The sequence below is a fragment of the Schistocerca serialis genome, chromosome 11 (assembly GCF_023864345.2).
Source record: "Schistocerca serialis cubense isolate TAMUIC-IGC-003099 chromosome 11, iqSchSeri2.2, whole genome shotgun sequence".
NCBI lineage: Eukaryota > Metazoa > Arthropoda > Insecta > Orthoptera > Acrididae > Schistocerca > Schistocerca serialis.
Genome location: NC_064648.1, coordinates 190,178,237 through 190,205,405, shown reverse-complemented (window position 1 = coordinate 190,205,405; position 27,169 = coordinate 190,178,237). Strand labels below are relative to the sequence as shown.

The 27,169-nt window shown below is 39.4% G+C and overlaps 1 protein-coding gene across 1 annotated transcript in view; it reads left to right on the top strand.

The window, feature by feature from the left end:
* LOC126426634 (putative sodium-dependent multivitamin transporter) overlaps positions 1 to 24,758 on the top strand; it is a 34,999-nt gene extending 10,241 nt beyond the window's left edge. Inside the window, exons 2-6 of the mRNA XM_050088522.1 lie at positions 5,937 to 6,142; positions 9,342 to 9,570; positions 13,119 to 13,270; positions 19,876 to 20,053; positions 24,630 to 24,758. Coding sequence (XP_049944479.1) covers positions 5,937 to 6,142; positions 9,342 to 9,570; positions 13,119 to 13,270; positions 19,876 to 20,053; positions 24,630 to 24,758 — 894 coding nt within the window. The remainder of the gene's footprint in view (positions 1 to 5,936; positions 6,143 to 9,341; positions 9,571 to 13,118; positions 13,271 to 19,875; positions 20,054 to 24,629) is intronic.
* Positions 24,759 to 27,169: the final 2,411 nt, after the last annotated feature.

The window sequence follows — 27,169 nt, the reverse complement described above, 5'->3', positions numbered from 1 at the left end:
CAGAGTCCTGTGTCTTAGTTTCGTCATTTTTTCGTGTCTGATTGATGTCTGGTTCTGAAGTTGACGTTGTCAATGTCGCGTTTTGTCGCGTAGTACTCACTCTCCATTCGCCTGTATATCTGTTTAAATAATAGGGGTTGCTGTCTTAATCGATCCGGTAAAATTATGTCTTGAACATCCTCACAATTAAGTTCAGTATTCATTTGACTGTCGGACATGTTTTGCAATGTGTCACTTTCACTAAGCTCGTCCGCGGAAACAATTTCTACGCGTCTAGCGTCCATCTTGTGGTTTTCGTAATTAATTGCAAATAAAATTTTCCAATGGCAAAAAAAAAAAATATATTTAAAATATGATGTGTTGAAATCTGAAAGTTCTCTTATGGAAATGGATATTTCGATATGATTTTTAATTAGAAATTGAATTATTATTAAACTGGTACTGAAATTTCCCTCTCACAAATAAATGACTGTGAATATGCTCTTCACCTATCATTTGCAATAATAGTAAATCAATTTTAACTACAATTTGAAAAAATAATTGCGAAATAAATGGATCGGAATAAAGGAAGTACAGGTGGCTGCTTGAACTGGAAAAAATGTAAATTTCGGTACTCATCAATTTTTTTTTTGTTCTTCAGTCTTATGTTGCAAATGTAGCGTCAAATATACAGTTTTCAATCCAAAATTTTTCTTTCGTGTCCGTGCAAATTATTTTATGGAACGTTATTCTTTTTCCTTATTTTTATTTTTTTTATTTTTTACCAAATTAATTTCCTCAGCATGAAAATGAAAATTAACACGAATTAATAACAGGGAAAAATTATTGTTGTAAATTTCATGCACGTAACATTACAATTGAAATGAATGAGACTTAGTCCAAATTAATTTTCTGATGCTATAAAGTGGTTAAAATGAGATCAAATGTCCAAAATTTATAATAATTGCACCTGTATCAAATCCGGAGATTGTAAGTCCTGTCACCAGGACGCCAATTGTAGTGTTTCCTTTTTCTCAGGGTTCTGCCGTGAAAAATATAAAATAGAAACTCTGATTGGGTTTTGAATTTTGGTGGTTTCAGTTATGGATAAGGTGGACTTCGTATTATTGATTGAGATCATGCTGTAATTTGACCGTGCATGGCAGACCGGGCTGGCAACACTACAAAAAGCGACTGTACGGAAATAGCATCAGAAACTAATTGAAATTTACCTTATAATCTTGTTAGATACGCAGTATTAATTACAATATAGTCTTCATGGCTGTCCTAATTTCTTTTGTAGGACGACCCGTCTTTCAATTTTCTCCGTCTGTTGAAAACGTCAAGTTGTCACTGTCATGATCAATTTACAAATTTGTCGATAACCACCTCGAATCACTATTGAAACAACCTCACTTTGTAATATAATTTTCATTTCCACCCAAAAGCACATTCAACACATCGCCGAAAAATACACGTGTTTCATATGAAGACAAGAGAGAGAGTGTCATCAATTAGTTGTTAAAAACAAAAACCGACACAAAAAGTAAAAAGACGAACAAAATTATTTATGAAAATCGGTCGCTGGCGCAGCGCTCTTCTGCGTGCACGATCGTAAATTATATCTTTGTATTGGCGGAGGCGCGGTAGTCAAAGTACCATTACAAGTACTAGAAGTGGCTAAAGAATGTCTTGGAACAGTAGTGTGTAAAAGTAGGATGAAGCAAACAGCTTGGTGGAATGACACAGTCAAGGCAGCCTGTAAAAGGAAAAAGAAGGCGTATCAGAAATGGCTACATACTAGAACTCAAGTAGACAGAGAAAGTTATGTTGAAGAAAGAAACAAAGTCAAACAGATAATTGCAGCATCCAAGAAGAAATCTTGGGAAGACTTTGAAAACAGGTTGGAGACTATGGGTCAAGCTGCTGGAAAACCATTCTGGAATGTAATTAGGGAGGTAAGAAGGAAATGACAAGTATTTTGGACAGGTCAGGAAAACTGCTGGTGAATCCTGTGGATACCTTGGGCAGATGGAGGGAATATTTTGAAGAGTTGCTCAATGTAGGTGAAAATGCGATCAGTAATGTTTCAGATTTCGTGGTAGAATGGGATAGGAATGATGATGGAAATAGGATCACATTTGAGGAAGTGGAGAAAATGGTCAATAGATTGCAGTGCAATAAAGCAGCTGGGGTGGATGAAATTAAGTCAGAACTCATCAAATACAGTGGAATGTCAGGTCTTAAATGGCTACACAGGATAACTGAAATGGCTTGGGGTCGGGACAGGTTCCATCAGACTGGACAAAAGCAGTAATCACACCAATCTTTAAACATGGAAACAGAAAAGATGGTAACAACTACAGAGGTATCTCTTTAATCAGCGTTGTGGGTAAAATCTTCTCAGGTATTGTTGAAAGGAAAGTGCGAGTATTAGTTGAGGATCAATTGGATGAAAATCAGTGTGGGTTTAGTCCTCTTAGAGGTTGTCAGGACCATATCTTTACCTTACAGCAAATAATGGAGAAGTGTTATGAGTGGAACAGGGAATTGTATCTGTGCTTTATAGATCTAGGAAAGGCATATGACTGGGTTCCTAGTAGGAAGTTATTGTCTGTTCTATGAGATTATGGAATAGGAGGCAAACTTTTGCAAGCAATTAAAGGTCTTTACATGGATAATCAGGCAGCAGTTAGAGTTGACGGTAAATTGAGTTCATGGTTCAGACTAGTTTCAGGGGTAAGACAAGGCTGCAACCTGTCTCCACTGTTGTTCATGTTATTTATGGATCATATGTTGAAAACAATAGACTGGCTGGGTGAGATTAAGATATGTGAACACAAAATAAGCAATGCGGATGACTTAGTTGTGATGGCAGATTCGATTGATAGTTTGCAAAGTAATATTTCAGAGCTAGATCAGAAATGTAAGGACTATGGTATGAAGATTAGCATCTCCAAAACGAAAGTAATGGCAGTGGGAAAGAAATATAAATGGATTGAGTTCCAAATAGGAGGAACAGAGTTAGAACAGGTTTCAAGTACTTAGGATGCATATTCTCACAGGATGGCAACATAGTGAAAGAACTGGAAGCGAGGTGTAGCAAAGCTAATGCAGTGAGTGCTCAGCTATGATCTACTCTCTTCTGCAAGAAGGAAGTCAGTACAGAGACTTTGATATCTGTGCACCGTTCAATCTTCCGACCAACTTTGTTGTATGGAAGCGAAAGCTCGGTGGATTCAGGTTACTTTATCAACAAGGTTGAGGTTGCGGATAGGACTGTAGCTAGGATGATTGCAGGTACTAGAAGATGGGAACAATGGCAGGAGGGTGTCCACAATGAGGAAATCAAAGAAAAACTGGGAATGAACTCTATAGATGTAGCAGTCAGGGCGAACAGGCTTAGATGGTTCATCTTACACGCATGGGAGAAGCAAGGTTACCCAAGTGACTCATGGATTCAGCAGTAGAGGGTAGGAGGAGTTGGGGCAGACCAAGGAGAAGGTACCTGGATTCGGTTAAGAATGATTTTGAAGTAATAGGTTTAACATCAGAAGTGGCACCAATGTTAGCACTGAATAGGGGCTCATGGAGGAGTTTTATAAGGGGGGCTATGCTCCAGACTGAATGCTGAAAGGTATAATCAGTCTTAAATGATGATGATGATTAATTAATCCAATGTATTTTCTGTTCCATGTACTATGTATTAAGAGTATGATTGCAAGAGTTGAAGAAGATTAAGCAGTTCACTCATGATGTCATAGTCATGAACGCTTGATACACTGATGTGATCTATTCGGCCTGTTGTAGGGGCCCAACTGTACGACGCTGCACGGTGTCATGGTTGCACAGATGGACCTTGCCCCGGATGTTGGGAGGGAAGTTTCAGACCGTGCAGCCTATTGGGCACAGTTTGAGTCAAGTCATGACATCCTGTGGTTGCACAAAAAGCATTATTCAACATCGTGGCATTGCTGACAGAGTTCCTCTGAGCCATAGTCTATAGGTCGCGGTCATCCACTGCAGTAGTATTACGGCCTGATTGAGGCATTTCATCAACAGTTTCTGTCTCTCTGTATCTCCTCCATGTCCGAACAACATCGCTTTGGTTCACACTGAGACGCCTGGACACTTCCTTTGTTGAGAGCCTTCCTGGCACAAAGTTACAATGCAGACATGATCAAACTGCAGTATTAACTGTCTAGGCACGGTTGAACTATAGACAACATGAGCCGTGTACCTCCTTCGTGGTGGAATCACTGGAACTGATTGGCTGTCAGTCCCCTCCATCTAATAGGTGCTGCTCATGCATGGTTGTTTACATCTTTGGGCACTTTTAATGGAGCTCTGAACAGTCAAAGGGACCGTGTCTGTGATTCAATATCCACAGACAACATCTGTCTTCAGGAGTTCTGGGAACCGGGGTGATGCAAAGCTTTTTTGGATGTGTGTATATGATTTAATATACAGTTTGGAAGTTAGGAGATGAGGTACTGGCAGAAGTAAAGCTTTGAGAACGGGGCGTGAGTCATGCTTGGGTAGCCCAGTTGGTAGAGCTTGGTAGAGCACTTGCCCACAAAAGGCAAAGATCCTGAGTTCGAGTCTCAGTCCTGCATACAGTTTTAATCTGCCAGGAAGTTTCATATCAGCGCACACTCCTCTGCAGAGAGAAAATCTCATTCTGGAAACATATATTACCTGCCCTATCATCCTATTAGAAATATCTTTAAATGCAGTAGTTTTGAATGCATTTTTGAATGGATATTTTAGATATGTATTTTTATCATGTATTTTGAAAGATATTTTGATTTTTACAGATTTACTTGTATGTTCCTCTCATGCTGTCATATCTATGTCATCGTTTACTGCTGTACTTTAAACACACTTTAAACACAAGTTTAAGTACTATAGTAGAGCCACATTAATCATTAGGCCTGTCAGCCAACTTTAAACGTAAGTCACCATACTGAAAGGAGAATATGTACTTCATGTGATGTCAGTGTAAGTTTCCTGTATTGCCTCAATTTGTATCTTTTACAGTGTATATTCTGATGATGCTCTTGTTAATCTGTAGAGTGAAACCAGTCAATACAACAAAAAAAGTGTGACTTTTAGCTGTTTTCAAAAATTTAATTTGGATATTGCATAATTAGAAAATCTGCCCAAATGGAAATTCAATATGAGGCCTCTGCAGGTGCTGATAACGCTTCTCATATGATTATGCAGCTTCTCTGTCTCCTTCACAATGACCACTTAATGTCCTAATATGTTCATGCCTTTTTTATATTGTACCAGACCTGGTAACAACACAAAACATAAAAAACAGTAATGCACTCTTATGGCCATTCTACCCGTTGTGTGTGTGTGTGTGTGTGTGTGTGTGTGTGTGTGTGTGTGTGTGTGTGTGTGTGTGTGTGTGTGTGTGTGTATACTTGTAATTATTGCTCTTGACTCCAGTAAAGCTTATAGCACTATCATAAACTTTCTTTCCAATTTTTTCACAGTAAATAGGTATCTAAATATCTAATTAAATTAGATGCTTTATTTCAGTAACAAATTTGGTTCTTGTTACATAATTTATAAGGTAATTTGAGATAATTTTGTGATAGAGCAAGGAGTACTGGTAGTCTTGTGTGAAGTTTGAAAAGTACTGGAGAGGCACTGGCAATAGTCAGACTGTGAGGATGGGGTGCCAACTGTACCAGGGTAGTTCAGCCAGGAAGAGCATTCCACTGAATGGTGACATTTCAGGTTTGAATCGTGGTCTGCACCAAGTTTTAGTCTGCTAGGAAGTTCCAAATTACAATGCAGTTGTGGTAACTGAACTGAGAGGTATTTGACAAGAAATCTGGCAGATGTCGGTCCATCCTGTGTTTACCCGAGTCAGCGCTGTCACGGTCTCCTGTGCCGGATGTAATGCAGCTGCCCTCGGAATGACACGAGCACTTCATTTGCAGCTGATGCCGTTGTATGTGGTGGACACAATGAGCGGCATGCCGGGCCTCTTCGTCGCTGGCATCTTCAGTGGTTCCCTCAGCACCGTCTCGTCAGCTGTCAACTCGCTGGCTGCCGTCACATTGGAGGATTACTTTAAGGTGAGGCCTACTGCAGCTGCGATGAGAGGAATATGTGGGCTATGTGTGGATGGATGTCATATGTCCCTGTATTAAAAACAGTTGATGTATGGTGTTTGTGCACCAATGTGTGTGTGTGTGTGTGTGTGTGTGTGTGTGTGTGTGTGTGTGTGTGTGTGTGTGTGTGTGTGTGTGTGTGTTTGTTTTTAAATGCATTAACTGGATGGGCCTACTTTATTATTTGTTTTGAATTGTAGATCATTTTTGTTGTCTGGAGCCTGGTCTGCACAGGAGAAGATACAGGAGAATGAGCATCTGCCAAGAAATGTTCTGTCTTTTGTAAATGGTACGTAAGTGAACAGCCTTTGATCACATTTGGTTCACAGTTACTTACACTCACACTTGTTCCACTGGTTGAACTGGAGTGAGTGATAGAGTGGTCTGAAAAAAAAAAAAAAACGAGTAATGTTGGTGATACAGCACTATATGTATCATATATGCTTCTGGGAGCCAAGCGATCCACACAACAAGTGCGAAACAAAAAGAAATATGATAAGTAGATAGTTGCCAAAGCTCTTACAGGTCCAGCTGGGGATGTGAGAATGATGATAAATCCATTACATGCATCATCAGGTGAGAATGGAGCCAATAAGTACAAGCTTTCTTGTTTCTTCTTGTTAAAAGGGTAAAGCATAACATAATTCTGCAAAAGTAAACAAGTATGAATGTGTGTCTATTGTGCTGACTAAACTAAAAATGTACAAAATATTTTATCATTCTCTCTGCTTAAGAGCATGGTAGCTGTAATTAAATTGATGATGCCTGTCATTTTAGAGGTTTTTAATGTTAGACCTGAATAAATAAAAATCTTTTTCATTGATTATGCAATCTCTCTTCTAACTCATTTGACACGTTTACATACATTTGATGCTTCATTAATCATACTTTCACATTATAATCATTATAAATAGTAGCGCGCATGATAATGGGATGTTCGTGCTAGAACACTTGTCTCATTAAATTTAATTTCATGATTCCCATCTCGAAAAACATGCTCAGCTACGGCCGATTTTTTGATGTGTCCTAAGCGACAGTTTCTTTTATGTTCAGCTAAGCGGGTATTTACACTTATTTTCGTTGTTCCAATATATACTTGTCCGCAACTGCATGGAATTTTGTATACCCAGGTGTTGCTACGGGATGTCGGGCGTCTTTTGCAATTCTTAAATATTCCTTAATCTTCTTGGTGGGTCTGAAGATTGTTTTGATCCCATACTTGGCCAGAACTTTCCCGACACGGTCCGTAACCTTATTAGTAAATGGTAGGAAAACTTTTCCAGTAGGTGACCATTGTTGCTCTGGACATAGCAGATTTTGTTGGCTCTGGCCACCAAGGTTTTAATGACACCTCTTTTTTGCCTAGGATGAGGGTTAGATTCCTTGTGGAGGTATCAGTCCATGTGAGTGTTCTTTCTATATACCTTGTGGCCCAGCGTCCCATCCACCCGTTTAATTACCAACACATCCAGGAAATTGAGTTGACCATTGCTCTTTTTCTCCATCGTAAACTGTATCTTCGGATTAATGCTGTTCAGGTGCACCAAGAAGACATCCAACTCTTCTTCACCATGAGTCCACACTACAAATGTGTCATCAACATAGCGGTACCATTTAGCAGGCTTTTTACTGGCAGTCTGCAGTGCTGGCTGTTCGAAGATCTCCATAAATAAATTGGCAACAGCTGGGCTGAGAGGGCTTCCCATAGCCACCCTGTCGATCTGTTCGTAAAACTAGTTATACTGGAAATAAGTTGTTGTCAGGCAGTGTTTAAATAAAGCCACTATGTCAGTCGTAAAAATATCTGCTATATATGAAATAGCTTCGTTTACAGGCACAATGGTAAACACTACATCGAAGCTCACAAGAATATCACTTGGGCTGATGTTAAGCTCCCTCAGATTTTCAATAAAATGCGCCAAGTTGTTAATGTAACTGTCCGTTCTGCCGATGTGTGGTTGCAGCAAGCAGGTGAGGTATCTGGCCACCTCTTGTGTCGGAGATCCTATGGCACTCACAATTGGTCTCAACGGGACCTGTGGTTTATGCACCTTTGGGAGTCCAAAAAGTCTTTGTGGATAAGCTTCGTTTTGCAGAGTTGTTTTTTATCATCCAAAGAAAGAGAAGATTGTTTCACCAGTTGATTGGTATTTCTCAATATTTTGGTTGTAGGATCCTTCTGAAGCTTTTTGTACATAGTGGGATCCAAAAGGTCACTAATCTTGTGATAATCTTCAGTATTCAGGAAAACCGTAGCATTTCCTTTATCAGCTGCAAGTACAATAATGCTCTTACGCGCATTGATCTCCCTCAGTGCCCTCCTTTCCGATTGAGACAAATTGCTGGTAGATGGTTTCGCTTGGCGTAATATTCTGACTGTTTCAGTCCCAACTGCATCCACGGAGTGCGATGGTAACAAACGGATTCCTGCCTCCACATTCGCTATAATGTCCTCCGTAGGAACCTTTAGTGGCGTGACTGGAAAGTTGCCTCCTTTCGACAGAACTGAATGTTCCTATTTTGTTAATTCTCTCCCAGACATGTTAATCACAGTTTGAGAGTTGCCAGCGACTGATGTTTCACCTCTGCCTTTCTGTAGGCCATGGAATTTCCTCTTATTGCCTATTAGTTGCCATTTCTGCACTGATCTCCACGGTCCTGAATGTTACAGTCCACCTCATTCCAGTCATAACACTGCATTATGTTACTGATGTATAAATGGAGATGTAAGAGCTTACTGCTAGTTTCCGCTAGTTCTCGCTGCGTATGGTGAATTCGTTCAGATATCGCTAAGACTGCCATCCGTGCTTCTTCACAGAGCAGGCGAGCCACAGACCTCCACACTCTGTTAACTGGCACAGACATTAAACACCTTGTCACCGACTTGCGATTCCACCACCCTTCGACCACTGTCCGTAGATGCTAATGACGGTAGTACGCCAAAATCCAATGAACTGTGCAGTTTCCACAGTGCTCATAGCCACTTGTTCTCACATCACATACCTACAGTGCACCAGGCTGCACTGAATCTGGCAATAGGCAGCGGCCTCACAATTTTGTCCTATCGGTGTAAACACGGATTACTGTCACGATACCGTGAACAGACTGCCGAGAGACCACCGCCGGAACATTGCAGAGACAGGTATCAGTTACTGTGTTAGTGCAGGGGCTCTGCGTACATGGTCGCTAGCCAGCTGTGCGATTGCCGTTCATGACGAAACGGTGACGCAGTTTTGCGGTGTACGTGCGGTACCGGGGCCACCCACTGGCGGAGTCGCGGTCGCCGCTTGTGGGGAAGCTGCTGGCACTGGTGTTCGGACTGCTGTTCCTGGGACTGGCATTCATGGCGCAGTTCCTGGGTGGCATGCTGCAGGCCAGCCTCACGATATTCGGCGCCGTTGGCGGACCCGTGCTCGGCTTCTTCTCGCTCGGCATGTTCCTGCCCCACGCCAACGAGCTGGTACGTACTCCTCGTTCTGCTGCCTCGCCAGAGACTCTGCTAGAGAGGTCTGGTGTGTAGAACTGGGATGCCGAGATATACCGGTAGTGAACTCACTTATCTATTGTTATTGGCACTGTGATGAAATAACTGAAGTAAAGCAGATGAGACATAGCAAGCCTGACAAACTCCCACAGTGATCTGTTTGTACCATTACCCCTCAGTGTTCTCAGAAGTAAATACAAGAGACGACATGAGACCTGTTTTTCTGTCAGTGTTGAAATAAATGATTTTGTTTTATCTGCCATTCAGTGTTAATTCATTATCAGGGTTTGTTGTGCCATGCACAAGGCATCTACAGATGCGGAAGAGATTTTAGGGTTCAAATTTCGTTGTGTGTACTATATTAAAGGATCTGTAACAGGCAGGTTACTTCTTTTCTCCACATTTCATTCAATCTTTACTGATAATTTACATCTATATTTCTACCATACACGTCACTGTGAAGTGCATAACAGATGGTATGTCCCACTGTACCAGTTATTAGGATTTCTTCCCATTGCATTCATGTACGGAGTGCAGGAAGAATGATTTTTGAATGCCTCTGTTCATGCAGTAATTATTCTAATCTTACCCTCACAATCCCTATCTGAATTGTCGCATCCTGTACGACACAATGCACCTTGCCTTTATGCTACACGGAAACTTACTTCCAAAACATGTCAGACTGTAACTGGTGCTGCTCGCCAAGGTTCAGTGGGTCCAAAACATCCAAAGATATTGCTTGCTGTAAGTATCAATCACATCGTAAATATAAGCAACTTCTTGCATATTTCATTTATAATTAATTTTTAATTTTTGTAGTTCAGTATCCAATATTAATGCCAACAGTAGTAGTAATTGTGGTGATGGTGAGGAGGAGGAGGGGGAGAATGTTTCTAGTTACATGAATGCACAAAATATGCATGACAGTTTTAAAATTACATTATTTGTGTGAGAATATTTTTCCTTATATGAATTTTTGTTAGTTTGTGTGTGAATGTTACACTAATTTTTTAATGTTGTAATCCAAAAAAATTGTGGAAGATATCTTGTTGTACCATAAAGGAAATTAGGAGTCTATCACATACTTCACTGATACAATTGAGCTGTTCCATTACATACTGAACATCACCAACAAACTGGTTACATACAGCTCTCCCCAAACACATCATGTCTAAGCTGCTTAATGACTGCAACCTTCATCACTTGAACCTGCTTGCTGTGTTTGAGCCTCGGTCTCCCTCTGCAATTTCTGTCCCCCATACTTACCGTCTGTTACCAAACTGATGATTCTTTGATGCCTCCAGATGTGTACCACTCATCTGATCTTTTTTCAGGTGTGCCACAATTATTTTCTCTCCATTTTGATTTGGTACCTCTTCCGTAATTATCCAAACAACCCACATGTCTCTTAGCATTCTTCTGTAGCACCCATTTTGAAAACGTTCTATTTTCTTTTTGTCTGTAGTGTTTATTGTTTTTGTCTAACTTCCATATAATGACACATTCCAAACAAATTCTTCCAGAAAAAACTTACTTAAATATGTGTTAGAAATTAAGGTATTTCTCTTTTTCAGAAAAGTTTCCCTTTCCCTCCTTCATCCTCTCTGCCCTCATTGTCACAATCAGTGGCTCCTTTTCATTCTGGTGTCCAGGTGAGCTACCCCTCCTTCTAACATTCCCCAATCTATCCATCTCTGTTCCCTGAGAAAGGAACTAATAGTGCCATAGTGCCAACTGCAATGATTAGCCCTTTTGCTTTAGATCGGTCTATAAAATAATTGTCAATTAGGATGAGCAGTACTCTGATAGAAGTGTGAATAAATGAAAGATAAAAGGTATTATAAAAGGAGGGAACCTGATAGCACTCAGTTAAAAAATGGATGATAGCTTGTGTAGGCTTTCATATCACCTGTCCGAAGATAATACTAAGAATGATTATAAAATGAAATCTCGAAACCAGTTGTAGCAAAAGTTCTGAAAAACCAGGATTTGGGAGGGTCCTGAGAATATGCAATACATGTGTGAAGGGAAGGAAGGAAGAAAGAAAGAAAGGAAGGAAAAATTAGTATTTAATCCAGTCAACATTGAGATCAATAGACGGAGCAGAAGCTCAGGATGTTCAAGGATGTGGAAAAAAATTTGCTATGCCCTTCCAAAGGCATCATCCTGGAGTTTGGCTGGATTCATTTTGAGAAATCATGGAAAACCTAAATGTGGATGACCAGACACAGATTTGAACTGTGGCCCTCCCAGGTAGGAGTCCAGCGTGCTAACCAATGCACCAGCTCGCTTTGTATCTGTAAAGGAATTGACACATGAGACACCAGTTTTAGCCATGCAAGACTGCTATTCCAGTGTTAAGGTCAACTTACTGACCTGATGGCAGCCATCCGTGAAACTGAGACAGACATTGCGAGAATTGTAACAGCTCAGTATATGTCATATAACAGTTTTAGCTTACCGAACTTGCACATAAACATCTGCACCTTCTGCTGCTTGATAGTTGAATGTGGTGCACTGTTATTAAATGATATCCCAACACTGTGGAACAATGTGTTCGTTTCTCTTCACATTTATTAACACACAGCTCAGTTGATGGTCAGCTTTGTGAACTATAGAATGTCCGTATCTTTGCCGACATCATTAAGCGGCAACAATCAGTAAAAAGTCCGCCAACACAAATGACACTGTTTTGCACTATTCCATTGTTGTTTCACAGTTGTGGGGCTATACCAATTCCTTCGTTTTTGCATCAGCTAGGTTGGTGGTTGACATATGTCCAAGTGATTAGCAGTAACATAAAATAAACAGCGTGTTAGGAAACAAAAAAAATTCATGGGTCACGCACGAAAGTGACACAGATGGTGAGCTAGCAGCAAAACCCCCTAATGAAGCTGTTCTCTACGAGTTAATTAGTAATGAAATAATAGGTTAGTTGGGGTCTGATGCAGCTGTATACCGTGGGTCATTACCGACAAGTAACACCTATCCTTGGCAACAGAGCGACGTAATGAAAGTTTATTTCATTATAGTTTAGTTAAGCAATGCTTTAGCAAGGGTATGTAAGTTTATTATACGGTTGTGTAATCTAACTAAGATTAAACAATGATTTTGCTCACACATCTTAATCTCGGTATCATAAAGACCACTACTCTTTACAAGTGTACAAAGTATACCGTATGCCGGCTTGTGTTATGAAAAATGGTGAACCCACTGGATGGTTAAGTTCGTTTCCCATTGCTTCACTTTTAAGGGTAGTAATCAGTGACATTTTTCCTCGTTACTTTTCTTAACAATCGACACGAATTTCCCAAATACTTTGGTATCAGAAATGGCAGTATTAGTCTTGCCCAGATTGCATAAATATCTACAGATGCCCACGAGGCTTTCTCATCCTTCAGTTCTTTCTGCTCACCGTCAACTGAAAGAGCGACGTGAACTTTTCTCAGATGCCTGCAGACTCTTTTGACTATTTTTCATCACCTCTTCCCACTGAGGCCTACTGCTATGTGACGGTGTTGCAGGGAGCCATAACGGGCCTTGCCACGTGGCTCACCTTCTCCATGTGGGTCGGCTTCGGCGTCCCCCGGCCGGACGCAGTAAGGCTGCCCACGAGGACGGATGGCTGCGACTTCAACATAACGGCCACACCGCTGCCGCCCACCCAGGACCCAAGGTTGGCCGCAGCATCTCCTCAAACATTTCCGTAGCGTCATAAATTAACACTGTACTTTTGGGTGCTCAGCAGAGTTGTCAGTTCCATTATTCCACACGATACTTCAATGACTGATGCAGTCATCTTCTTCAGTTGACGTGAGATGTATTGATAAGTGTACCTGCTGCCTGGACTCTCACAAAATTCAATTTTTTTCCCTTTTTTCACACATTATATCACCTTTGCTATCACCTGCATGACATTAAAATATTTAGTTTATAACCTTGAAGGCACACATTCTTTTGATCCCCTTGGGGGAAGGTTTGGGTCATAAGTTGTTAGTTCCACACCTCACGGGTTCCATGCTACAGAGGAAAAACTTTGCTTATTGATATGTAATTTTTAATAGCACATAGAACCTGTTTTGGGGTCTAGATTCTTCTTCATAAATCTCATTTCTTAGTAACAGTATTGTGAAAAGTATAGTTGCTACTCACCATATAGCAGATATACTGAGTTGCAGACAGGCACCAGAAAATGAGGGTTTGGCCAACAAGACCTCATTGGGCGCACGTCCCCCCCCCCACACAGAGACATTCAAATGGGGCTCACTCCCACATGACAGCAGTCTCTGTCTGATGAGGCCACAAACCAAGTCAGGTCTCAGTAGCCAGAGACTGCAATTATCTTTTTCATAATGTTGTTACATTCCACACTTGATTTACCTTTTTTTTTTTTTTTTTTTTAAGAAAGTCATACGAGGGCTATTCAGAAAGTAAGGTCCAATCAGTTGCAAAAAAGGAAACCACAGTGAAACCCTGATGAAGTTTTGCACAGATCTGTAGGACAGTGTCTGTAATACACCTGTCGACCGCACGTCACATCGCTCCTCACAGCTCTGAGTGCACAGTGAGAATGTAAAGATGCCCCAATTTGGAAGGGAAGGAAGGGGGGGGGGGTGCACAGAGATTCCCAAGGATTCCACCTAATGACTTATTTTGTACTAATTGGTCTATTTTGTTGAGTAATGGAGGGAAGTTCCCAGATTATAGTTCCTTACATGGGTGCTGAAAGACATGTTCCCATTTTCGCATAGAATATGACTTTGTTTTTGACTTGGAGATATCTTTTTGTAAAGAATGATGTTAAAATTTGTATTACACCACTATTTATAGCTGAGTTTGACTCCTAGCTCCTGCTGCACTGCTTCACATGTTTGTTTTACTGAGATGACACAATTTTTTCTGAAATACACATTCTCTTGGTGTTCCAGATATTTTGCTAGCTGGTATGTAGTGGGTCTTCTAAAGCCACCGTGTCCTGCTGTATGATTAAAATATGTTTGAATAATTGTTGCAATAAAAAGTCACACGTCTGTCTGTGGACACGATATGTAGAGTTGACTAAAAGAAATTGCAGGGCTCAGGTGCTAGAAATATTTCATTAACATAGTGAACAATAAATAGTTAAGAATAACACTAATCATAAGTACATTGTTGTACTTGTTGTTCTTGCTTGCTGTCTGGAAAAAAAATGGGGTATGATTTTATCAAAAGGGTGTCTGGATCTTGACAACGTTTCAGAACAATATATCCTTCTCCTTCTTGGTCTCAGTATACTAGCACAATTCATTCATGCAATAAAATAGTAAACAATGCATTTCTGTCATGTTCTCAGAATTATCTAATCAGGTATAAAATAAAATTCTTAAAAAAAAAAATAAAGAAATAAATAAAATAATAAATTTCAGTTTTTCAGATTTGTTCACACATAAACAATGTGTTTCACATGGGTGCAATGGAGAGAAGTTGCAGTTTTGCCTCCACATGTCTGATCATCAACACAGTTACAAAACGGGTTCCTTTCTCCACAGCTCACTGCCAACTACCTCCAGCTAGAGAAACATAAACCAAAGATATAAGATGGATTGTAGAGTATCACTCATATCAATATTTGTTCACAAATGGAATGTGTATAATACTTTAACCAAATAGTGATTTAAGTTTTGTTAAGCTTGAATAATCAATTAGTGTCAGATGCAATAAATTTAAAATGGGGTTTTAACAGTTTTAAATATTGATAAGACCAAAATTCTCTGCTGATAATTGATAAGTGGGAACATAATTTTTCACATATGGTTATCAGTATTTCATCCTGGAAACTCAAAATACAAAGGCATAGGCTTTCAGAAATAAAGGAATATAGTTAAATGTGACATAAGAAACATGGGTCCCCAAACATCAAAATAAATCAATAAATTAAAACTAAGGAAATACATTTTGCTATTGTTACAAAATATTATAATAACAAAAGATATATTACTTTATACATTAGTTCCAGCTGAATCACTATCCGATGTACTCCAGAACTACACAGGTGTAGGCTCATTGTACTGTGCCATTATTACGAACTATGGGCATTGCAACAAAGCCTTCCTCGTGTAGTGTCATATCATGAGAGCACTGCTGCAGAATTATATCATCTACAAGAAGTGTATTGAAATAGAGGTTAGTTGGATTGGTACACTGAGTGGGCTTTGTAATCAACTCCTGAGATACAGGGGGGTGGGGGTGGGGTGGGGGGGGGGCGAGGTTACATACAAATAATTACTCAATATCTACTGAAATTAGTATGCCTGTATGGAAAATGGCATCCACAGTCTTTCACTCACGTCAACAAAGATAAGCAATGTGGCTTGCAATATTAGAGATGATGTTCTTCTCAGAAGGTCAAGTGTATGTAGCATATCTTACATCGGGCAGACTAGTAGAACAATTGAGAACAGGTTCACTGGCACACCCAACTAAAACAGCTTGGCAAATCAGTTGTTGCTGAGCACTGCCTCTGATATAATCTCAAGATGAAATGCTCTAAGGCCAGTGTCCTCGTGTAAACACAAAATTTCTGGGACGCTGTAATTAAGGATTCTAGCAATACAAAGAAGTCCAAAAAGTTTAGTAAACTGGGATGGAGATAGCAGTTTAAATAAGGCTGGGCACCTTGCCCACCAGGGGTGGTAAACACTGAAGGCATTTGCATTTCACGGAATATCAGTGCGGTCTCTGAAAAACAAAAGAGGATCACAGTGTGTAACTGGCACTAGGAATCAGTCTCAGCTACGAATAACTGTGTGACGTAGACAGTGTTTCGGTCCAGTTGTAGGCCAGGCAGCAAGTATGCATAGTGACCCAGCTAGCAGCTCCCAAAGGTGACAACTGTGTCTGTTGTTGAAATATCATACAGGAACGTGCATTTCGCAACTCAGCTGGTCACCTGGAAGCACAGTGTCAAGAGCTTCACTGTCCACGGTGGTGTCGGCCTGCAGTAGTAGTGGGGCAGTGAGGAGGTTGTGGACAGTGGGTGCCAAAAGTCACCCGAGCAGGCATGGAGCAGCTACTGCCACATCTCGTACACTTTCTACCTTCCATAGCATATAGGACTTACATTCATAAATCTTTTTAATAAAATATCGAGTAACAATTCAGCGATAACTTCAGCCTGGGATAATGTTAGCCACAGATAATGCAGTGTCGACACCACAACCTGCCTTCCTATGTTCTCACCTGGAACTAAAAGAGAAAATTAGTGAAGATCAGCTTTGCACTACCTGTCTTAGTTAAGGCTGTAGATCACGAGTGTGTAAAAAGAGCACCGATGCTATTACACTGAACGATATAAGGATTGGTTCCAGTGTTTATCACCACATGTTCCCATTGCACACCTGGACATGCACAAAATGTGAACATATATTTTGTTATTTATTATTATTATTATTATTATTTGTTATTGCTGTTGTTGTGGCCTTCAGTCCAGAGACTGGTTTGATGCAGCTCTCCATGCTACTCTAGCCTGTGCAAGACTCTCCATCTCTGAGTAACTACTGCAACGTACATCCTACTGAATCTGCTTACTCTGTTCATGTCTTGGTCTCCCTGTATGATTTTTACAGCCCCCTTCCCTCCCACCCCCACTTCCCTCCAGTACAGAATTGATCACCTGGTATCTCAGAATGTCTCCTATCAACCGATTACTTCCTCTAGTGCGGTTGTGCCCCCCAACTGTATTTAGTACCTCCTCATTAGTTACACAATCTAGGCATTAAATTTACAACACTCTTCTATAGCACCCCATTTCAGAGGCTTCTAGTCTCTTCATGTGTGAACTCTATCTTCCGAACATGGCTACATACACTGATAAAAATAGCTTCAGAAGTGACTTCCTAAAGCTTAAATTGATACTCAATTTTAACATAATTTCTCTTCTTCAGAAACGCCTTACTTGCCATTGCCAGTCTAAATTTTATGTCCTCTCTACTTCAGTCATCCTAAGTTATTTTGATGCCCAAATAACAAAACTCGTCTACTGTTTCAAGTGTGTCATTTCCTAATTTAATCCCCATAGCATAACTTGGTTTAATTAAACTATATCCAATTATCCTTGTTTTGCTTTAGTTGATGTTTACCTTATATCCTCCTCTCAAGACACTGTCCATAATTTTCAACTGCACTTCCAAGGCCTTTGCTGCCTCTGAGGGAATTACACTGTCATTGACAGACCTCAGAAGTTTTATTTCTTCTCCTTGAACTTTAATGCCTACTCCAAATATTTCTTAGGTTTCCTTTTCTTCTTGCTCAATGTACAGATTGAATAACATTAGTGATAGACCTACAATCCTGCCTCACTCACTCAATGACTGCTTTCCTCTATTCCCCCAACTGTTATAACTTCCACATGGTGTAAATAGCCTCTTGCTCCCTGTATTTTACCCCTACTATCTTCAGGATTTAAAAGAGAGCATTCCAGTCAAGGCTGTCAAAAGCTTTCTTAAGTCTACAAATACTGTAAATGTAGTGTTGCCTTTCCTTAATGTATCTTCTAAGATAAGTTGTAGGATCACTATTGCCTCATATTTTGCTGCATTTCTCCAGAATCTATACAAACTTTCCACCAGGTCAGCTTCTACCAGTTCTTCCATTCTTCTGTAAAGAACTTGTTTTAGTATTTTACAACCATGACTTACTAAACTGATAGTCTGGTAATATTCACACACGTCAGCAACTGCTTTCATTCTAATCAATACTAACTTCTTGATTATTCTTAACATTTCTGCATATATGAGTACTTCAATACATTTATACTGTTCCTAATAATTTATTGAAAAGCTATTGAAACACTGTGTACCTTCCACCTACAAGCAACTATTAATGAAATACAATGTCTCATAAAACGAGATTAACATAAAATCAGTAAAGAATATGCAGAAAACATTCAAATGTGACTCATAATAGTGGAATGAAGCATCACCTGAGAATAAAAGGATGGAAATATGAAAAAATGCACAGTGTATGGGGTAGTTTAGTAAACGGAAAGAGTAGCGTTCAATTAAAATTCCGTATTGGCAGTAGAAATGTTGGAACATGTGAGGCTATACTGACCCTATGACTTATCTTAGAGAATAGATTAAGGAAAGGCAAGCCTGTGTTTGACAAAGTTGATTGGAATACTCTCTTTCAAATTCTGAAGATGGCAGGAGTAAAATACAGGGAGAGAAAGGCTATTTACAATTTGTACAGAAACCAGATTGCAGACTTAAGGGGCATGAAAGGGAAGCAGTGGTTGGGAAGGGACTGTGACAGGGTTGTAGCCTATCCCCAATGTTATTCAATCCGTATATTGAGCAAGCAGTAAAGGAAGCAAAAGAAAAATTTGGAGTAGGAATTAAAATCCATGGAGGAGAAATAAAAACTTTGTGGTTTGCCGATGACATTGTAATTCTGTCAGAGACACCTAAGGACCTGGAAGAGCAGCTGAACGGAATGGACAGTGTCTTAAAAGGATGATATGAGATGAACATCAACAAAAGCAAAACGAGGATAATGGAATGTACTCGAATTAAATTGGGTGATGCTGAGGGAATTATATTAAGAAATGAGACGCTTAAAGTAGTAAATGAGTTTTGCTATTTGGGGCGCAAAATAACTCACAATGGTCAAAGTAGAGAGGATATAAAATGTAGACTGGCAATGGCTAGAAAAGCATTTCTGAAGGAGAGAAATTTGTTAACATTGAGTATAGATTTAAGTGTCAGGAAGTCGTTTCTGAAAGTATTTGTATGGAGTGTAGAAACGTATGGAAGTGAAATGTGGATGATAAGTAGTTTAGACAAGAAGAGAATAGAAGTTTTCAAAATGTGGTGCTACAGAAGAATGCTCAAGATTAAATGGGTAGATCACATAACTAATGAGGAGCTATTGAACAGAAAAGGGGAGAAGAGGAGTTTGTGGCACAACTTGACTAGAAGAAGGGATTGGTTGGTAGGACATATTCTGAGGCATCAAGGGATCACCAATTTAGTATTGGAGGGCAGCGTGGAGGGTAAAAATCGTAGAGGGAGACCAAGAGATGAATACACTAAACAGATTCAGAAGGATGTAGGATGCAGTAAGTACTGGGAGATGAAGAAGCTTGCACAGGTTAGAGTAGCACGGAGAGCTGCATCAAACCAGTCTCTGGACTGAAGACCACAACAAGAACATCGGCAGTTATATCGTGATGTCACATGCACCCCACTCCTGGGATCCACATGTTACACGTATGTACAATACGTATTATCCCCCACATTGCAGCGAGTACTTCCACCTGTACCGCGTGTCGTACCTGTGGGTCGTCGTGCTGGGATTCCTGCTGACACTCGTCGTGGGCGCCGTTGCGTCGTGGGTGGCGGGCATCGCCTGCGAGGGGGACCGCAGCGTGCCGCCACCAGACCCCGACCTCTTCGTGCCGCCAGTCCGGAGGGCGCTGCTCGTGAGGAGAGGGGCAGGGTGAGTGGCAGTGGTAACAGTGGCAGCACTGTCTCCACCTGAGCGATGCCCTGACAAGTGATTAGGCAGTCAATTTCAGATATAATCTCTTTGGAGACACATTTACTGTTGAATTAAAAACTGTTTTAGTGGTGGAGTTAATTATGAAGTGTTTCTGAAATAAACCTCTTTCACTTGTATATGAACTATTATGGGAACACAAAAACTTTCGTGATTTAAAATCACATCTTCAGGTGTACAAGATAGGAAATGTACAATGAACATTATGATAAACAGATAGCTATCCTAATAACCTATGCTGATGACAACCAATATGAAATACACATCAGTGAAATGTTTAACCCCTGATACAAAAAGGAGTGGGGGACGACATCTCAAAGTAAAGTACTGTTACCCACAACAAGCGGGATGTCGTAATTCAAATTGACAGGTTGAAAACTGAAATATTAAATGTGCACCTACCTACAGTGAAAAGAGCAAAATAAAAAAACAAGAAAAGTAAAAGCCCCAGCTAGATACATTGAACGCCCCTGGTTATGAATCCTCACTTCATACTGGGAAGCTGCAGACAGCAATGCTTCAGCCTGCTCAGTGTGCCAGTGTGTTCATGTGTATCATGGAGGGCACTAGCATCACCGTGCACATAGCAGGGAAAGCTACAAACACTTTTATTCAATCAAAATATCTTGGGAATGTTTGAGGCCTCTGTTACACAGCATAATCATATAAATTATAAAATATGTCGGCAAAAAAATTGTAAAACCAAATAGACCAGATGTAAGAACATGTAACAACAAGCCCAGGATCAATAACCAAGCAAATATGACACTACATCTTTGAAAGGTAATCAAAGTTAGACAGTATATTTTAACGTCTTAACTCCAGCTGATTGTTAAGGATGTGTTTGGGGTATAGCTTTAGACTCCACATAATTTCAATCTCATCCTTTAAAGATCTAGTCCTTCACTTCTCTGTGTAAGACCTTTAAATTATTGACTACACCTGTTATGGAGTGGCCAGAATCACATAAGTGGCTACTTAAAGTAGACCTCAAATTTCTCAGACTATCATGTTCTCGAAACGTAATAGCAGACCCTCTGCCAGTCTGCCACACATACCTGGCAGGACAATTGTCACAACTGATGCGATATATACCAGCAGTGTCGTACTTTTCACAGGCCACATACTATTTATTTACATGTGTTTGACCAAGATTCTGTGGCATAAAGAACACTAGCTTTATCTCTTTTGTCCTTAACTTTATTATTAAACTTAATTTATTTAATTTTATTATTAAATTATAAAGTGTCTTTCTCAACTGCAGAATGTATTTAGTCTAGTGGCCTAAATGGCTCTCAAGAGACTAATCTTGGCACTTAGTTTTAAAAAAAGTCACATGAGCCATTCTGCTGTGACCCCACTGGGGCCGATCTGACAACTCAGCTTCTATGATGTAGCTACACAACATGCTCTGTGACTTAATGGATGCTGAGAGTCAGAAGAATGGCTCCACTATATATGCCGATCATTTGTCGAAGGTCATCTCGCTCACCAGAGAGATTGAGCTTACAGGAAATGCCGTGTGTCATGTTGGATCACATATAGCGGTGTCGGGGTGACCGAAAAGCTCAATATTTCTGCAAACAAAGCAACTTAAGGTAAAAGGAGAACTACCAAGAAACTGATAATAAAATGGGGAGAAAGTAAGAGCCTGACATATTATATTTAGACATGGCAGAATGTAGTGAGGTACAGTTCCTCCACTTACTGTGATGTCACCCATTGCATATACAGGGTATTATAGAAAATTGTTACATATACCTATAGGAGCTAATATTGGTCAAAAATGGAATAAAAGATGTGTTCGGAAACCAGTATCTGTTGAGATATGGCCCAATGTGTCCTCTCTTTCCCATCTGTGTGTTACATAGAAGTATATGCTACAGGCATGCGCTTACCATGCATTCTGATGCATCCTTCAGTGCTACTTCACAGTGAATAGGCATTCTTTCAGATATACGGAGCACCATTTGGATTGTATATATATGTGCTACCCACTAACTTCCATTCCCACAATGCAGTGGTCAATTTTTTATTTTCAAATGGAAATCTTCATTTCATCGCAGATTTGGAGTCTATGCCAAAAAATACCTAGGGTTTACCTGAAACTTTCTTTTCATTTGTGGTAGGTGGGGCAGTATTGAACAGATTTCAGATTCTCTGGCTTTTGCAATTAAGAACTGACTCATTTCATTCTACATTGCATTTGTGATAAAAGTGTAAACTTTCCTCTTCTGAACAGTTGTGTTGTGTTCAAAACTTGATTGCACAGTAAAATTTTTTCGTTTAGACCTTTGAAAATGTGGAAAAGAAGCTACTTTTACTATAACATGGTGTTCTGTTCCCTACAGCACCAGGATGATGGATTTTAGTGAGACCCCTCAAATCTCAATGTTTTCTTCCACACAATCCTAGTACACACTTAAAATTTTGCTGATAAAACCAGAACCAGCTACATGTGCTGTTTTTTGTGCATCCAGCTAGTTGTTAATCAAAATAACTTAATTGCTTAATGTATATATGTTTTCTCTACTTTTCTGTCTTTTATGTTACTGTTGAAATTCAACAACTGCATAGTTTATTAAAATTAAAATTTAAAAGAGTCCTGATTTTAACTACTTTTAAGATCACTGACTATGTTTTCAAAAATCTTATACATAATTTATTGTTCTGTAAAGACAGATTTATATGCATCTGTAAATAGCTGCTGCTACAGAGCAGAGGTCAGTTCGTGCACAACCATGTACAGTCACTGGGTTTGTCAGCCAGTATAAAGTCACTTCTGCAAATTCCCAGTTGCACAATTACTTGAATTAGACAAAATATTATTGCTACTTATTAATTTTTTTAAACTTCTTCTGAAAAGCCATTGGCACTGAAATGTGAATTTGTCTCCATTATCCTTTTCTCTCTTTTTTTTATAAAGTGGTTTCACTGTTATGTTCTTTAATCATTCAGGAAACTAAACATTCCTAAAAGAAGAATTACAAATTTGGCCATGTACTGGACCAACATAGGCAGCACATTGCTTTAGTATTCCGCTAGATAATCCATCATGTACCTGAGAGTTCTTAGTCTTCACTTATTTACTCAGTGACTGAATCTCCACCTTTCCAGTATCATAGAGGTGTATTTCAGATAGCAGTCTTTGAAAGCCATTTCCTAAGAGAATTAGATAATTCCCTGGAGAAACTAAGTTTTTATTTAACTTACCCACTATATTCAGAAAGTTACTGTTAACTACTCTACATTGTACTTATTGTTGAAAGTTACTTAAAGTTCACTTATAACTTCCAGCAACTGGCTTATGTAGTAGTAGTAGTAGTAGAAGAAGAAGAAGAAGAAGAAGAAGAAGAAGAAGATTTCAGAGTAACCAAACTAACAGAACTGTAACCTTAAAGAAAGGCAAAACTACACTGTACACAAACAGGCTTCAGTGATAGGCCTGGGTGTAGCTTTTCTGGCCTGCTGTGAAGGTATTGTGATGTGGTTGTGCTGCAAATGTCTGCATATCATAGACATTTGCAACCCAACATTTATTTTATGCACTGTGTGTCTTGTTTGGAAACAAATTTGTTCAATTTGCTCACAGTTCTTGCTGCCAATGTCAATAATGTCCACTTTAGTCCTAGCCCTCAAGCTGGCTTTTCAAACAGCTCAGTACTTTCTCAGGTTTCTTTTCTGGCAGTGTTAGCTGTATGTTAACAGTAGTGCAGAGTAGTATGGATCGAGTTGGCCAATACATCTAGTGTGAAGGTTCACTGAATGCAGTGGAAGGAACAATACAGTGATGCTATAATGAAATATTCTCACATGGATGGCAAACCATATCATAATATCTTCATACCAGATCAGAAAAGCTACAACCAGTGGACAGTGTAGTTCTGTGTCTCTGTAAGTTCAATGTCCTGTTTATTAGATTGCTTTGAAATCATTATATTCTCGTAAAGTCAGTTGCAGGGAGTTATAAGTGACGTCCAAATAGCTTACCATGACAGTACAATATACAATATTTAACAATTAGGTCCCGAATATAGCAGCTGAATCAAATAAAAGCTTAGTGCACAGCCCAATCCAGATATGAAAAAAATTTGTGTAAAGTGTCAAACTAGATGCAGTTATTCTGTAACAAGCCACTGGATAGCATGGATTTCTCATAACAAAACGCTCAGAAATATTGCTCAACAATATATCACGTTTTATTTAGGTCAAAACAGTAGTGGGCCAAATACTGAACCTTGTGGATCTCCATACTTAGTGTTTCTCTCACTGTGAATTTGGTTTTGTTCCTGTATTACAATTTGTTAATGTGGTCTGTTTTCTGTCCTTGAGACAAGACTCTATTCACAATGCAACATTTTATAGTTTCTCTTGTAGAATTAAATGATCTGTGCATCTGAAGGCCTTGGAAAAGTTCCATAAAATATTGACAGTTTAAAGTTTCTCATATTTGGCTCTAGTACAGTCAGTGGCTACAGCCAGTATATATCTGTGTGCAGGGCTCCAACTCACTGCAGCTGACACGTGTGGCCGGTGACCTGTCCAATGGTGTGGGACCAGCTGCAGACACCAAGACCCAGGAGGAGCCGCTCAATGGCATAGATGGCCACCATGTCGCCCCAATGTGATGTCGACAGAGTACAGTGGGGACTGCTGTGAGCTGAAAGGTGAATCCACATGGCATGTGACCATAAATTTTTGTTCCCTGTACTTGAGGGATCATCATAATTTGACCTAAGATAAACAACAGACCTGGTACTGTCACTTATGGGACCCACATTTGATGTTATACAATTGTCAAGTTTGTTTCGTTCTTGTGTCTAAGTGCACCAGTGTGACCCTCTACTTTCTATTCTGAAGGTTAGATGCCATTTGTAGAAGGCATGATGTCACAGACTGTAGCAAGGTCACAGAGTATACTGACTGGATAATTTTTCTTGTTTACCTGTGTCAGAACTTAATTTGTGAGGTCGTGCTCAGCTATATGTGCATTAGTCCTTTCATCACCACCACCTGGTGCCCTATTATATAAATATTTTTGTGGATTTGTGGATGTCAGAGCAACATATTTTCTAAAGCAAGCAGCAGATTTCCAACTTTAATAGACAGTTATTCAGTGAAGAATCACAATACTACAAGCATGTAAAAGTCCATGAAAGCAAAATATCAGAGCTATAGGATCTCATGGAAGACCTCATGGAAGAATTACAAAATGTGTGAAAAGAAATAAATAAATATATATATATATATATATATATATATATATATATATATATATATATATATATATATATATATATATATATATAAATGGTATGCAAATAAATGAATACTTGCTTTCCAAATGGTAATGAATCACACCACTTAATACCTCAATATAATGAACATTTGTTGCCTGTTTTCATAGAAGGAGTAATAACTCCATACACCAAAATTCCAGAGTTTATTTCTTGAGTCATTACTCTTTCCATTCACTGCAGTATTTTCAAAAATGGCATTCCTGTGATGCAACTTCCTTGGGGGTGACAATCTCCCATCCCCTTGCATCAGTAATTACATAAAGATATCATGCATGGGACAAACCAATAATACCACTTTTTATCCACTGAAATAATGCCTTTCCAGCATTTCCATAGTTTTGATATAGTCACGCTGTAGGAATGTCATTTTTAAAATGGATTATTTCTCTGTGTGTAACAATCTCCCTTACCTCACAAAAAAGACTTTGCATTTCAGACATAATACAGACAGAATTGTATGAGGTAATGGAGAAGGATGAAATGTAAATATGTGGTACAGTGGGCTGTGTCTTCTGCTGTGCACTTCATAATGGACTTCAGAATTAACTGAAATGTGTAATAAGTGTAACCAGTAGAGATGAAATCAGTGAAGATAGGAGGGAGGTCTCGAAAGTTCTCTGCCTCATACTGAAAAACGTGCATTTATGTTTACAGAATGTTTTTCAACATAATCTTCTTTAACATTAACATATTTCATCCAGTGAAATTTCATCTTTGTAGTGTACCATTGGAAGGGTTCTCTTCCACAGCTGGAGTTGTTTCTGTGTTAGGTGAAAAATGCTGATGAACAAGAGCAACTTTGAATTTTAAGAAGAAATGCAAGTCTGAGTGAAACATGCCAGGGGAATAGGCTGAACTTTCATCCAACACTTCACAGTGCATATCTAAAAGTAAATTATGTCAAGGTTGTCTATTTACTGCCATTAGGGAAACTCTATGATATACAGTCACTGCAAAGAAACTTCTAAACAAACAAAGATTACTGCATAATAGGTGCAAAACAAATAGTAGGGCTATAGATAGATACTGAATGAAATGCATTTGGCTGTCAAGATATCAACTAGTGATGCCTTCAGTGACTACCATAGCAGAATATTGTGAAAATGACATTTCACAAAAACCAAAGAGATTCTGTTCCTGTGTAAAGGCTGTTAATGCACAAAGTTAGCGTCCAGCCCTAGTGAATGAGACAGGAACTGAAATTGAGGGTAGCAGAGCAAAAGCTGAAATGCTTAACTACATTTTCAAATTTCCTTTGCAAAGTAAAACCCAGGAGAATTTCTCCAATTCAGTCCTTGTACCACTGAAAAGATGAATGAAAGAAGTATTGGTGCCAGTGGTGTTAAGAAATGGCTGAGATTGTTAAAGCTGATCAAAGCTTCAGGCCCGATGGTATCCCTGTCAGATTCTATACTGAATTTGGCTGAGTCAGCCCATCTTCTAAGTATAATCTATTGTAGATCCCTCAAACAAAAAACTGTGTCCAGTTCATGGAAAAAGGTATAGGTCACACCTATCTACAAGAAAGGTAGTAGAAGTGATCCACAAAAATGTCATCTAATATCCTTCACATCAATTTGTTGTAGAATCTTAGAACATATTCTGAGCTCAAACAAAATGATGTACATTGAATAGAATGACCTCCTCAATGCCAGACAGCATGGTTTTCAAACCAAACTTTCACTTTTCTCACATGACATATTGAAAGCTTTGGATCAAGGAAACCAGGTGGAAGTGAT